The 13557-nt window shown below is 33.7% G+C and overlaps 1 protein-coding gene across 2 annotated transcripts in view; it reads right to left on the bottom strand.

Annotated features, from left to right (window-relative positions):
• LOC125648047 (serine/arginine repetitive matrix protein 2-like) overlaps positions 1–13557 on the bottom strand; it is a 66585-nt gene that overhangs the window by 41205 nt on the left and 11823 nt on the right. For both annotated transcript variants that reach the window (XM_056140661.1, XM_048874945.2), the window contains exon 2: positions 6764–6872. In XM_056140661.1, the coding sequence (XP_055996636.1) occupies positions 6764–6773 (10 nt within the window). In that variant the 5' untranslated portion in view covers positions 6774–6872. The remainder of the gene's footprint in view (positions 1–6763; positions 6873–13557) is intronic.

The raw sequence follows: 13557 nt of genomic DNA, 5'->3' as shown, positions 1-13557 counted from the left end.
GACATTTGAACATGATAATACTTATTTGTATTATATGTAAGTACCACCGTGTATCCTAATGCAAAACAGTCAGAAATACACATAGGAAAAAAATATATATATAGATGTCTATATATATACATATACATAACAACTCTACATGTAATAATAGTAAAGGTAGTATAAGTACATATGATTAACTCCACTGTAATGCAAAAGATACCACGGGATGGTGCATTGGTACTAGGTCAACATGTCATGTTTATAATGAGTGCATATGTGCAATATGGTTTCATATGGTTCACACATAATATACAGTAATACTAGTAGTATGAGCTTAGACAATGTACATAACACGAGACATTACTTGATGTAATATATGTAAGTACCACCGTGTATCCTAATGCAAAACAGTCAGAAATGCACACAGGAAGAAAATAATAACAATATATGCAATGACACATAATAATAGTAAAAGGCACGTAGTACAAGTACATATTATGATTGACTGTAATGCAAAAGATACCACGGGACGGTGCATTGGTACTAAGTCAACATGTCATGTTTACAAGGAGTGCATAATTATGTATAAACATATTGGTTTGAACTTTCACATGTTTCATTTTATATTGCTTCTTTAATCAAATCGCAAAAGGCTACAAGTACATCAGTATTTTCACAATTGAGTAACCATATTAATCTATTCATGTTGTCAAGACTGGAAAAATGTTCACATTGTTGTTTTATAATTTTATACATGTTCTGCCTGAGTGAGTTATAAGTTAAACATTCAAAAATTAGATGAATTTCATCACCAATTTTACAAGAAGAACACTTTGTGCAAAATCTTAAATGTCTAGGGATTCCTGAATAACGACCTCGTTCTACTGGTAAATTGTGCGCTGATGTACGTAATCTTGCAAGTGCTTTACGTTGTGCAGGTGGTAAGAGTGTTAAGTAGTTTTCAAAAACAAAATTAGTTTTAAATTTAACATAAGTTTCAAGTTTTCCATATTGTAAACTTCTGATATGTCCCCATTCTTTCAAATAATGATTGCATAACAATTCCTTGCATTTTTTCTTAAAAATTGATAGGTTATTGATTGCAATATGATTGTTTCTAATTCCAACAATTCCAAATAACTTTTGCACCACATCATACCATGATTGCGATTTTAATGTACAAGCATTATGCTTACTTTGCATGTATGTTTACATATTTTATTATATTTTTCACTACATCAAAATGTAGTGGAAATCTGCCAAGTTCGGATAGTGTTGCAAAGTTTGAGCTTTTTCTATGAAGACCTAGAATAAATTTACAGAATTTCACATTTTAATTTAGAGTAAAAATCATGTAAGGAGATATCATTGCGAATGAAAAAAGAAGGGCGATTAAAAATTACCCAAATCTCACTGCCGTAGAGTAAAATTGGCTTGATTGTATGATCAAAGACATGAAGGGATGTTTTAATGCTAGGTTGTAATGATAAAAAATCTTTATGTAGTTTGAAATATGCTTTCATTGCCTTTTTGTACAGATCCTCTTGAGCATTAGAAAAATTTCCAGCTGTATTGAAATATATTCCCAAATATCTGTAAGAGGGGACACACTGTATTTCCCTTTTCTCCAAAATAAAATTTTGCTTGAGAAATCTTCCTGCCTTGTTAAAGATTAAAACTTTAGTTTTATCAATATTGACTTTCAAGCACCAATCAGAACAGAATTTTTGCAATTTATCAAGGTTACATTGTAAACCAACTGCTGAGTGTGACAGTAATATTACATCATCTGCATACATTAAATAATGTATTATTTTATTGTTTAGAACTATTGGGTCACTTGCATCTTTGAAGTACTCTGGTAAATAATTGATAAATATATTAAACAAGTTGGGACTGAGGTTGTCTCCCTGTTTTACACCGAGTTTAATTTGGAAAAAGTATGTATGATGACTTTTTAGCTCTTCTGAGCCGAAGGCTCAAAGAGCTAATGCTATGGCCATTTGTTACAGGGTATCATTGGCCCAAGGGCTTTCATACATACTAAATAGAGGGATGTGACCCTTTAACAAGGGGAGATAATCAGGAAAATACAAAAAAAAGTAGTGGTTGCTAAAAAATCTTCTTCTCAAGAACCACTGGGCAGATTATCACCAAACTTACACATAAGGATGAGGATATGTTGTAGATTAAAAATTGTTCAAGGCATTACCCTGGGGCAAAGCGCGTGGTCTCAAGGTCACTTCAAAGTTGACTTAAATTTATATTTCCTTAAATCTTTGATATTTTAGTCATTATAAGGACTAGGATCATCAAATTTTGACAGTTGATGCATCTTAGGACCTTGTGTCAAGTTGTCTCAAAAGTAGGTCACGGTGACCTACTTTTTGAATTTTGCAGGTATTTATTTTAAAATTAATTTTGATGCATATCTTGGACACTTTGAAGCCTATGATCATCAAAACTTGTCAGTTGGTGGATCATGGGACCTTGAAATGCGTCAACTGAAAAATAGGTCACCGTGACCTACTTTCTGAATTTTATGGCTTATCATTTATAGATATATTTTAAGTTGTTATTTCAAATACCGAGAGGTTTAGAATCATCAAATCTTGTAAGTTGATGCATCTTGAGGCCTTGAAACATATTTATAAAAAAGTAGGTCACAGTGACCTTCTTTTTGAATTTTGCAGATATTCAAATTTCACATTTTCAATTTTAGATGCATATTTTGGGCACTGTAAAACCTAGGATCATCAAACTTTGTCAGTTGATGCGTCTTCAGTCTTCGGTTTGTGTCGACCAAAAAGTAGGTCACTGTGACCTACTTTTGGTATTTGACAGCTAAATTACTATATTTCAGACACTATTTGACCTACAATCATCAAACTTTGTCAGTTGATGCATCTTGAGTCGTCGGAGTGTATCGACGAGAAAGTAGGTCACTGTGACCTACTTTTGGCATTTGACAGTTATATTTATATATTTCAGTCACTAATTGACCTACAATCATCAAACTTTGACAGTTGATGCATCTTGAGTCTACGGAGTGTGTCGACCAAAAAGTAGGTCACCTTGACCTACTTTTGGAATTTGACGGCTATATTTATATATTTCAGATACTATTTGACCTACAGTCATCAAACTTTGTCAGTTGTTGGGTCTTGCATGTTCGAAGGGTTTCGACCAAAAAGTAGGTCAACTTGACCCACTTTTGGAATTGGACGGCTATATTTATATATTTCAGATACTATTTGACCTACAGTCATCAAACTTTGTCAGTTGATGCGTCTTGTATGTTCAAAGGGTGTCGACCAAAACTTTTGGAATTGGACGGCTATATTTATATAATTCAGATACTATTTGACCTACAGTCATCAAACTTTGTCAGTTGTTGGGTCTTGCATGTTTGAAGGGTGTTGACGAAAAAGTAAGTCACCTTGACCTACTTTTGGAATTGGACGGCTATATTTATATATTTCAGATACTATTTGACCTACAGTCATCAAACTTTGTCAGTTGATGGGTCTTGCATGTTCGGAGTTCGCTGACCAAAAAGTAGGTCACCATGACCTACGATTGGAATTTGACAGCTATATTTCAATATTCAGATACTAATTGGCTTAAAATCATCAAACTTTGTCAGTTGATATTTCTTGGGTTCTCAAAATGTGTAAACCAAAAAGTAGGTCACATTGACCTACTTTTTTGAATTCTTAGGATTTAACTAAAGATTTAGAATACTAAGAGGCTAAGAATAGAAATGGTGGGGTTGTACAATTTATCAGAAGAGCGATTCTAGGCCCTTGGGCCTCTTGTTATCTTAATGCATGATGAATACCTCCCACTAAACAGCTATTAAATAGTTTATGTAAGCTATCGATAAGTGCGGTTTGTCCATGTTTCAGCATGTGATTAGTTACTCTATCTAATCCTGGAGATTTGTTACATTCTAATTTACTTATTGTTTCAGAGATTTCTATTTTAGAAATCCTAAAGTCTAATTCATTAAAACATGCTTTAGATTCAAGTTTAGATACTTGTTCATCCAAACTAGCAATGCGACATTTGAAAGAATCTGTAACAGTATTTAACATAAAGAAATTGTGTAGCCAATCTTTAGAAGATATTTGGGATCCTTTGTCATCCACTTTCTCATCTGAGGGTTTCTTTATTAATTCCCAAAACATTTTCGGGTTATTATCATGCAGTTCATCAATCTTTTCAAGCATGCTGTTTTTGAACTGTCTACATTTAAATTTCCTAAGTTTTGCATAGTTTCTCCTAAGTTTAAAGAAGTGTCCTCGAACCAAAGGATCTTTCGGGTATTTAGCAAAAATTTTTGCATATTGTAATAGATCTTTTCTTTTCTTAAATAAGTCGTTATCAGACCAATTTTTGGTTTTTTTAATGTGTGTGTTTTTATTGCTGGACACATTTCTTTTCTCTTTCAGAGATTGTTTAGCTGCAGATAGTATAATGGATGTCAAGTCATCACAGGCTTTGTCTATTGAATTTTGTGTGTTTTCAATAATTTGATCATTCACAAAATAATTTAATTTCTTGCTTAATTCAGTGCTGCTAAGTGCTAAACAAAACTTCTCAGCTGAATTATCATCCCATATAAACTTGGGTTTTAACTGAAATACAGGCAGTTCATCACATATTTTAAAAGCAAAATCAGCATATATTTGCCATTCTAGTACTGAATGACAATCAGAGAATATGGGGTGGAACTGATTTACATGAAAATATAAAAAACATGGTAATATTTTCTCAGAGGCTATCACATAGTCTACCACATTAGCACCTTTTGTTGTATAACAGGTGTATCTTCCAAAACAATCTCCGAATACTCTGCCATTTAATATTCTTAGTTGATTACCAATACACAAGTCTAATAATTGTTCACCTCTTACATCAATTGCCTCATCTTGACTTGTACGCTTCCTAATAGTGATATCCTGGATCTATGTCATGTGATGATGCCGATTATTTGCTATTTTGGTTATGCAGTGTTAGCTGTAATAATATAACCCTATTCTGACGTTTTCGGAATAGGGCTACAATTTCATAGGATCTTCGTAATCACAAATGGTGTAAAATATCTTTATGAATAGCCTGTAAAAAAACTTAAATTATTTTCCCCAATGTTGTTTACACCAAAGGAGTACCAACTTTGTGCTTGGGCATGTCTAATAAAGGTTTTTTTCCCCCATTAAATATCATGTACAGAATGCAAAATTTTTCGTCTCCTCCGACATGCTTGTTATTCCGAGATCTCGTAGGTGGATCTACTGTAAAACCTAAACATTGACAATCAGCGCGAAAATGTAGTTACTCGAGCCATTCCGACAAAGAAAGGAAAATCATATGGTGGCAGAAAAAATAACACTCTTCTGTTCGTTTTTTTAAAAACTTGATATCAAATTTAAACCTTTTTCAATACCGACGAAATTCCTTTTTCCTCCGTATTCACCTTATATGGGTATATGCAAATAACTTGACAACCGGAAGTTAAAACAACATGGCGCACAAATATGAATCGAGAAATTGGAATACATGCATATCAAAATTGTTGAAAACGGTAGAATAGAGCCTCACAAATCGTAAATTGCAGGTTGTACATAAATTATATATTGACTAAGAAACCTATTTACACAAAGAAAGTCAGCAAATGTTTAGAATGCATGATCGAAAATGTTGCAGGAGTGAATCACTCCCGCATCTGCACCATTACGGAGATCCTAAGGAGTTGTAGCCCCCCCCCCCCCCCCCCCCCCCCCCAATCGGAGAGGGCTACTTTGTTGTAGGTAATGCAGTGTCTGTGAGTCCGATTTGCACATTGCAGTTTTTGAAACACGCAATAAGCAATATACCAGATATAGACATTCAAACCAAAATAACTCGTACCTTTAGAAATTTATTTATCTAATACTTGGAAAATCGTAACAAGCTACTTTTATACAAGTACATGTATCTTATACACTACCATTTCGGTGAATACTTTCTTGCAGAAAATTTGTATAAAATCGTAAATTCATAATACAATGTACTTGATTAAAATAAAACGTATTAATAAAGCTATTAAGACTTGTATTCAAATATTTTCAAAAAATCTTTTAGAACTTTCATGCATGTCATCAATAAGGGATTATCTCTCAAAACAATAAAAAAAAAATTCTCATTTCTCTATATGCACTTTGTAACTCGATCGTGCGGTCGATAATATATATATATATATGTTCGCTATCACTTCCCTGTCTTAATGAGTATTCAGTATCTCTCTGTCTAAATCAAAAATAAATTGCAAGGTGAATTTTTAAAATCATTCAACATACGATGTAGTTTTCTTTCAGGTTCTGTGATTTAAAAATGTTTTCGATGAGTGGTACAATTTACTATGCCATAATGGTTTCAATTGGTCAGATTAAAACCAAACCTATAAGAGAAATATTAAAAATGTCTCTTTAAAATGAGCGGGAAACAAAAATCATTATGCTACAATACCTATGACCATAATTCTCCGTGAGGCGAAAAATAATTAATTCGTTTTAAAAAAGATGCTGAACTTCTGTCGCCTGGAAGTTAACTTTAATGGTCGATATCCGGAGAAAAACAATATCTGTATTATGTCTATACTTAATCCATGAGAACATTAGTGCTAGCTTGCAATTTATTCCTCAACTGAGTAAGCTGATCAAAAAGAGAAAGGAAAAGAAAGAAGAGCAAAATGTATGATACCACTAATCCTTAGAAAGTATATTCATATCGGCCTTACCTTCTTTCATCTTTAGGATTTGCAATTATTTGTGGCCTCTATTCTAAAGTACGAACATTTTCACAATCTGCAATTCTTCTCGTCATGAGGAGGCAATATTGATATTTCCCTGAAAGAAATTTTAGAACTTTCTTAGCTGTATTGAACTTTTTCAATTGAACGCTCCTTAGATCGTTTTTATTTGAACAAAAATGTTAGATATAGGTTTTCAGACATTAATGAATATCACATCACAAACTCCCTACTAATTTACTTCGTGCCATACTTGTGACGAGCACTTTGATTTGACGTAAGTTACATTAATAACGACCTGTGAGATGCTTCACAGTTGCAAAAAAATATTCAAAGCTCTTCTGGAATATACTGATGTATATTTTCAATACAAAATCAAACGCTGATATTCCTCTATCACAATTTTCACTCCCAATTGGGGATCCATTTTAAAGCTTTGTATAGAGAAGACATTGTGGAGGTTCTGAATGAAATTTTACTTTATTGAAAAGGTGAAGATAACGAACAGTGATCAATGTCTTAAATCCTATAAGGAAATACAAAATTAAGAGTTGGGCAAACACGGACCCCTGGACATACCAGTGGTGGGTTCAGGTTCCTAGGAGTAAGCATCCCCTGTCAATCACTCAAAGCCGCAGCGATTCTTATATTTTGATCACAGAAACGGAGTAATCCGTAGTCAAAATCAGTATATAAAAAACGTCCTTACAATGGTATCAAACACGCCAGACAGAATTTGAATAAATGGCAGGTTGTATTGGCAAACCAGATCGTTATAACGACCATAGCATTTGCAAAATGCTGACTTTAAACGAGACTGTTGAAATCCCTGTAACAACAACTTGTTTGTCAGTAGCTTGCCTTGCTCTTGAGCATCGAATTTCATGAATCATGATGATAACAAAGAATTATTATCTGCTGTATTTTCTGTGCATAATGATGGTATTGACAATAATATTATTATGCAAGAAGTTACAGATTTGATCTATATTCTTCCTACAAACAAGGCATTAGGACAATATCAGTCTCAAAATGTTGATTGATTGAATGCCGTTTTTGCAATATTTCAGCCAATTTACGGCGGTTAAAATGGTCGATATACATCACTGCGAAGCTTGTGTTTATGTTTATTATCTAATCGTTCATAAGACGGTTGTACTTTTCCATGGACTTGGAAGACAAAAAATAAAATAATTTTATATAAGATAAGTTATCCTTACCAATTGTCCAAATACAGCCCCTTTTTCTTTTTATTGAATCTTGTGGGAAAATTTATGGAGCGTATTAATTAATCTCAAACACATACATGTTTATTTTTCATGAAAATATTATCAAGTCTTTTTTCCCCCAGATCATTCTAAATTATTATTTATCAATTTATGGAAACATAGGATTACATTTTAAGAGCAGCCAACGATGTTGCATGGTGTATTGCCAAAACCGTTTGAACGTATGTGGTATGCAAGGTGAAGATAACGAACAGTGATCAATTTCATAACTCCTATAAGCAATAATATATAGATAATTGGGCAAACACGGACCCCTGGACACACCAGAGGTGGGATCAGGTGCCTAGGAGGAGTAAGCATTCCCTGTCGACTGGTCACACCCACCGCGAGCCCTATATCCCGATCAGGTAAATGGAGTTATCCGCAGTCAAAATCAGTGTGCCAAGAACGGCTTAACAATCGGTATGAAACACATCAGACAGCATTTGACCCAATGACAGGTTGTATTGACGAACTAGATCGTTATAACGACCATAGAATTTGCGAAATGATGATTTCAATCGAGACTGTTGAAACCTCTGTACCATCAACTTGTTTGTCAGTAGCTTGCCTTGATTTAAACACTGACTACACGCAGAACAAGCTCTTGCATATCGAATTAGTTGAGATATATAAACACCATATGCAGGTGATAATGGAATATTGCTACATAAATATGGGAAGTTAACGATGGAGAAGCTGAAATCATCCCGTTTGTCATACAGTTGAGTTTTCAGTTTGCCATTAATGTCTACTTTCAATAAAATATCTAAGTATGAAGCAGAAGTGGACGACTCTGTGTTGTCCTTTATTTCGAGCTCACAGGGATATATCAAATCGACATATGAATGAAAGTTATTATTGTTAATAGACAAAAACGTCATCGATATATTGAAATGTCGAGTTGAAGGCCACAGCGAGAGATTTTTTCTTCTCACGTAGAAGTTTTTGAATAAATTCTTCTTCATATGAATATAGAAACAGGTCAGCTAACAAGGAGCACAATTCATGCCCATGGGAATTCCAACAGATTTACTTTTTAGATTACATACATATGAATTAGGTGCAAATTTCTACATATGCATGTAGTTTCAAAGTTATCTTGATGATGGATCACAAAGAGATTTATATAGAAATTTGCTGTCAACTGACAAACAGTTATATGCTGGAGTTCCACAGCGTTCTGTATTAAGTACTGTGTTGTTCTTGATGTTGATAATATTATAACAGATTAATGTTTAACAAAGTATTGGTAGATGGTAATAGTTTACAACATGCTTCAGATACGTGAGCAAATATTCAATATAAACTTAACCAAGTTCTTCAACAACTTGAAATTTGGTCTAAAAGATGGCTGCTGAAACTTAATCCTCCGACAACAAATTCAAAGTGGTACACTATAACACCAGCCCAGGTGGTGTACATAATCCTTGTTTCAATTTTCAAAATTTCTAGAACCATAAAACCTTACAAATATGTTGAAGCAATTATATCTCAGAATCTTGGCTAGTTAACATATTTTGACGCTATAACAGCGACTGCTTCCAAGAAATATGGATTTATGAATATATTAAAATACAAATTAAATCGCACAACATTATCTCTTACGTACACTTGTTTTTGTTAAACCAGTTTGAATATGCTAAGTTACAGATTAAAATTAAAATAAATAAATAGAAAACCTACAAATGCAGTGAGAATTGTGATATGTACTTGTAAATCTACTTTTATATCAAGGGGATCTCTTTATTTTGAAACTGGCTGGGAAGAAAAGCAGTCCGACTTAAATCAGTGTTCAAAGTCAATAAAAATCCTGTACCATCATACAAACAATCCAACATGAAGTACCCCTTTTCGTAGACAACGAGAGCACTGGATCAGGACTCTAGGTACTGCATTTCCATATGTATGCAATGATAATGTATATGATGTAGGAAATTTGACAAGTCCACAAAGAAATAACGTGAACTTTTCCAATATTCAAAGACGGAAACTCACTCATGGACATCGTTCACGTTTAATTCGCTTTTACCTTACGTCAACAGACAATTAGGTCCACATCATATTCGCACAAAACTTTACTCTGTTCCATTGAGAGTTTTACATACGTTATTTGAAGAAGCTACAGCTAGTCTATACTTGGATTTTTCAACACCTGAATATAGACTGAACTCTATGATAATGGATGTTGTCTATCACAGGCTCTTTAAACTACCATACACGAGTCATGGATGATATTCCTTCGAAATCGTGCCGCCAGTTTCTTAGACTCAAATTTACAAACAAAGGAATAGATGCCGTCAACATAAACAACATTTTTCGTCATAAAAGAGTCCAGTTGTGTATTTCTACGTATTTCAAGTTCAAGTCTACACTCTGTATTTTCTATAAATATACTTCTACTATTACATCCAAACTTTTTAATTATAAACAAACTTTGCAGTACCTAGATATAGATCATCTTATACTAAATCCACCTACGTGTTCTTCATCTTCTTTCAACTATAGTCCAGCTGGACATATCATTACTGGTGATGTTGATATAGTTGAAAAGGAGGACCTCAAATCACTTATACTAAAAGGTCCTAAATACAGAGAATTTTGTGTAAGCCAGTGCTAGAATTCATATTCTTTTAATGAAACGAATATCATAATTACTGGGTTTTTTTTTTACACTGTTTTAGATATCTTCAATTTTAATTGTAGTGTATTGTTGTTTTAATGTAAAGCGCTTTGAGTAATGCGCTATATAAATACTGTAAATAATAATAATAATAACCTCGGTCTTTCATTTGGCGATAGAACTTCATCTCTATTATGAATTCTGTCGAAGATTATGCCAGACGATGGGCTAAATATGAAAAAGAACTTGATACATTGTCAGAATGGATTAAAAGTGTAAGAGGAATATTAAAATTTCGCATTAGACACATCAAAACAAAAGTACGAACCATCTATCCTTCTGTGTTTAGTAAACCAGAGGTGATAAAAGAATTAGGTTACATGAGAAATATGTTTTGGTTCCAGCTGACAAATCTTGTAACAACATTGTCATTGTTTGTAAGGCTGATTATTACAACTGTATTTTAAACGAACTTGGCATTAATTCCACTTTTGGTAATCATACTTATACTCCAACTGCTCTTTCAAAAGACGAAATTTTTCAAAACCATGCTTCAGTTTCAGACACATTTAATATCCTAGTCAACGGGTCGAATGGATATGAGTTACCGTACCTATACCGGATTCCTAAACTTCATAAAAACTCTTACAGACAAAGATACATTACTGGATCCAGTAAGTGTTCTACTATGCCTTTATCTTTGTTCCTCACAAAAATATTAACAGCTGTGAAGGAGAAACTTCAAACGTATATCAAATGTGGATTCTAAAGAACATTTTAGTAAACTTGAAATCGCGAAACCTTTCTCAAATCAACAACATCAAAACGTATGACTTTCAACACTTTACACGATCATCCTCATGATAAATTAAAGGCAACACTTTTTGACATAATAGACAGTTGCTTCTTCAACAAAAATGGAAAACGGAAATATTCATATCTCGTGATTAATTATCCCCAAAAAATTGCTTTGTTAAACACCACCCTGATTCCACGCACAAGTACCCTGAAGTTGAAATAACAAATATGCTGGAGTTCCTCATTGACAATATCTTCGTGGTCTTTGGTGATCAGGTCTTCCAATATTTTGTTGGAATTCCCATGGGCACGAATTGTTCTCCTTTGTTAGCTAACCTGTTTTTATATTCATATGAAGCAGAGTTGATTCAAAAACGTCTATGTGAGAAGAAAATATGCTGTGGCCTTCAATGCGACATATAGATGAAAGGTGAAGATAACAAATAGTGATCAATATAGTTGGGCAAACAATGACCTCTGGACACACAAGAGGTGGGATCAGGTTCCTAGGAGGAGTATATATCGACGACGTTTTATTTATTAACAATGCTAATTTTCATTCATATGTCGATTCGATATATCCCAGTGAACTCGAGATAAAAGACACCATAGAGTCGTCCACTTCTGCTTCATACTTAGATATTTTATTGAAAATAGATATTAACGGCAAACTAACAACTCAACTTTATGATAAACGGGATGATTTCAGCTTTTTCATCGTCAACTTTCCACATTTATGTAGCAATATTCCATTATCATTTGCATATAGTGTTTATATCTCTCAACTAATTCGATACGTAAGAGCTTGTTCTGCGTATAATCAGTAAATCGAGGCAGGCTACTGAAAAACAAGTTGATGGTACAGGGGTTTCAACAGTCTCGATTGAAATCAGCATTTCGCAAATTCTATGGTCGATATAACGATCTAGTTTGTCAATACAACCTATCATTGGGTCAAATGCTGTCTGGCGTGTTACATGTACATACCGATTGTTAGACCGTTCTTGGCACACTAATTTTGACTACTTGATCAAGATATAGGACTCACAGCAGGTGTAACCGGTCGACAGGGGATGCTTACTCCTCCTAGGCACCTGATCCCACCTCTGGTAAGTCCAGGGGTCCGTGTTTGCCCAACTCTTTATTTTGCGTTGCTTATAGGAGTTATGAGATTGATCACTTGTTCGTTATCTTCACCTTTCATACCTAAGTACCTAAGAGACATCCCCCAAAATATTCCAATATATAAATGCATGATTTAATACTAAAATGTAGATTACAATTTTGTGTTTCACCTCTTATTTCCGAATGGACTTTTCTGCCCTTGAGATTAGACAATGTGATTCCCTTTTTGAATTCACGAAAAGTTTACCTAGATATTATGACTGAATTATAGCCCAATCTTCCTTTTTTGTATGATAATTGAACCTTAAATATCAGTCATAGTAAACCTTGCCGAAACTGTGTTTTCAATAAAGATTTATTTCGATGAGATATCATTATTTTACAAGTACAGTTGGCAAAGTTAAAGACACTTTACACAGGAATGATTTTAAAATGGAAAATTCCATATTGTTCATACTCATGTCTTATTTTGGTGTTAGTTCGCCGAGAATGAGTATTCATTTTAATCCATATGAATAAAATAACTGAAAACAACTGAAAGGCTTTAAAATGTATTTTAGAAAAAAACATCATACACGTAAATTAAATACAATTGTACATGTTGGTACGTTTTTCATAATTCAGTGATTTGTATTGTGTAATAACGACCTTTTTCATAGTTGTAACTTTAAATTCTAGTCAACGGGACGAAGGAATACAAAAACCCCTAAAAGTGAGGTATAGTACAGGCTTCAAGCTCCTATCTTTGTTCCTAACAAAAAATATCAACTGCTGTGAAGCAGATATTGCAGACGTATTGTGCCACAACATATGTGAGAAGTGGTGTAAAAGAAATGTGGATTTTCAATAATTCCAAAGAAGTGGTACTAATTTAAAAATCACAACCGTATTCGCTCATTATCTGAGCCACACATGGTCATTTTGAATTGCAATTTGCCAATTGGGATATAGATATATTATGAGAATAC

The sequence above is a fragment of the Ostrea edulis genome, chromosome 6 (assembly GCF_947568905.1).
Source record: "Ostrea edulis chromosome 6, xbOstEdul1.1, whole genome shotgun sequence".
NCBI classification, from domain to species: domain Eukaryota; kingdom Metazoa; phylum Mollusca; class Bivalvia; order Ostreida; family Ostreidae; genus Ostrea; species Ostrea edulis.
The sequence above is the reverse complement of the archived record's forward strand: the minus strand, read 5'-3'. Positions and strand labels throughout refer to the sequence as shown.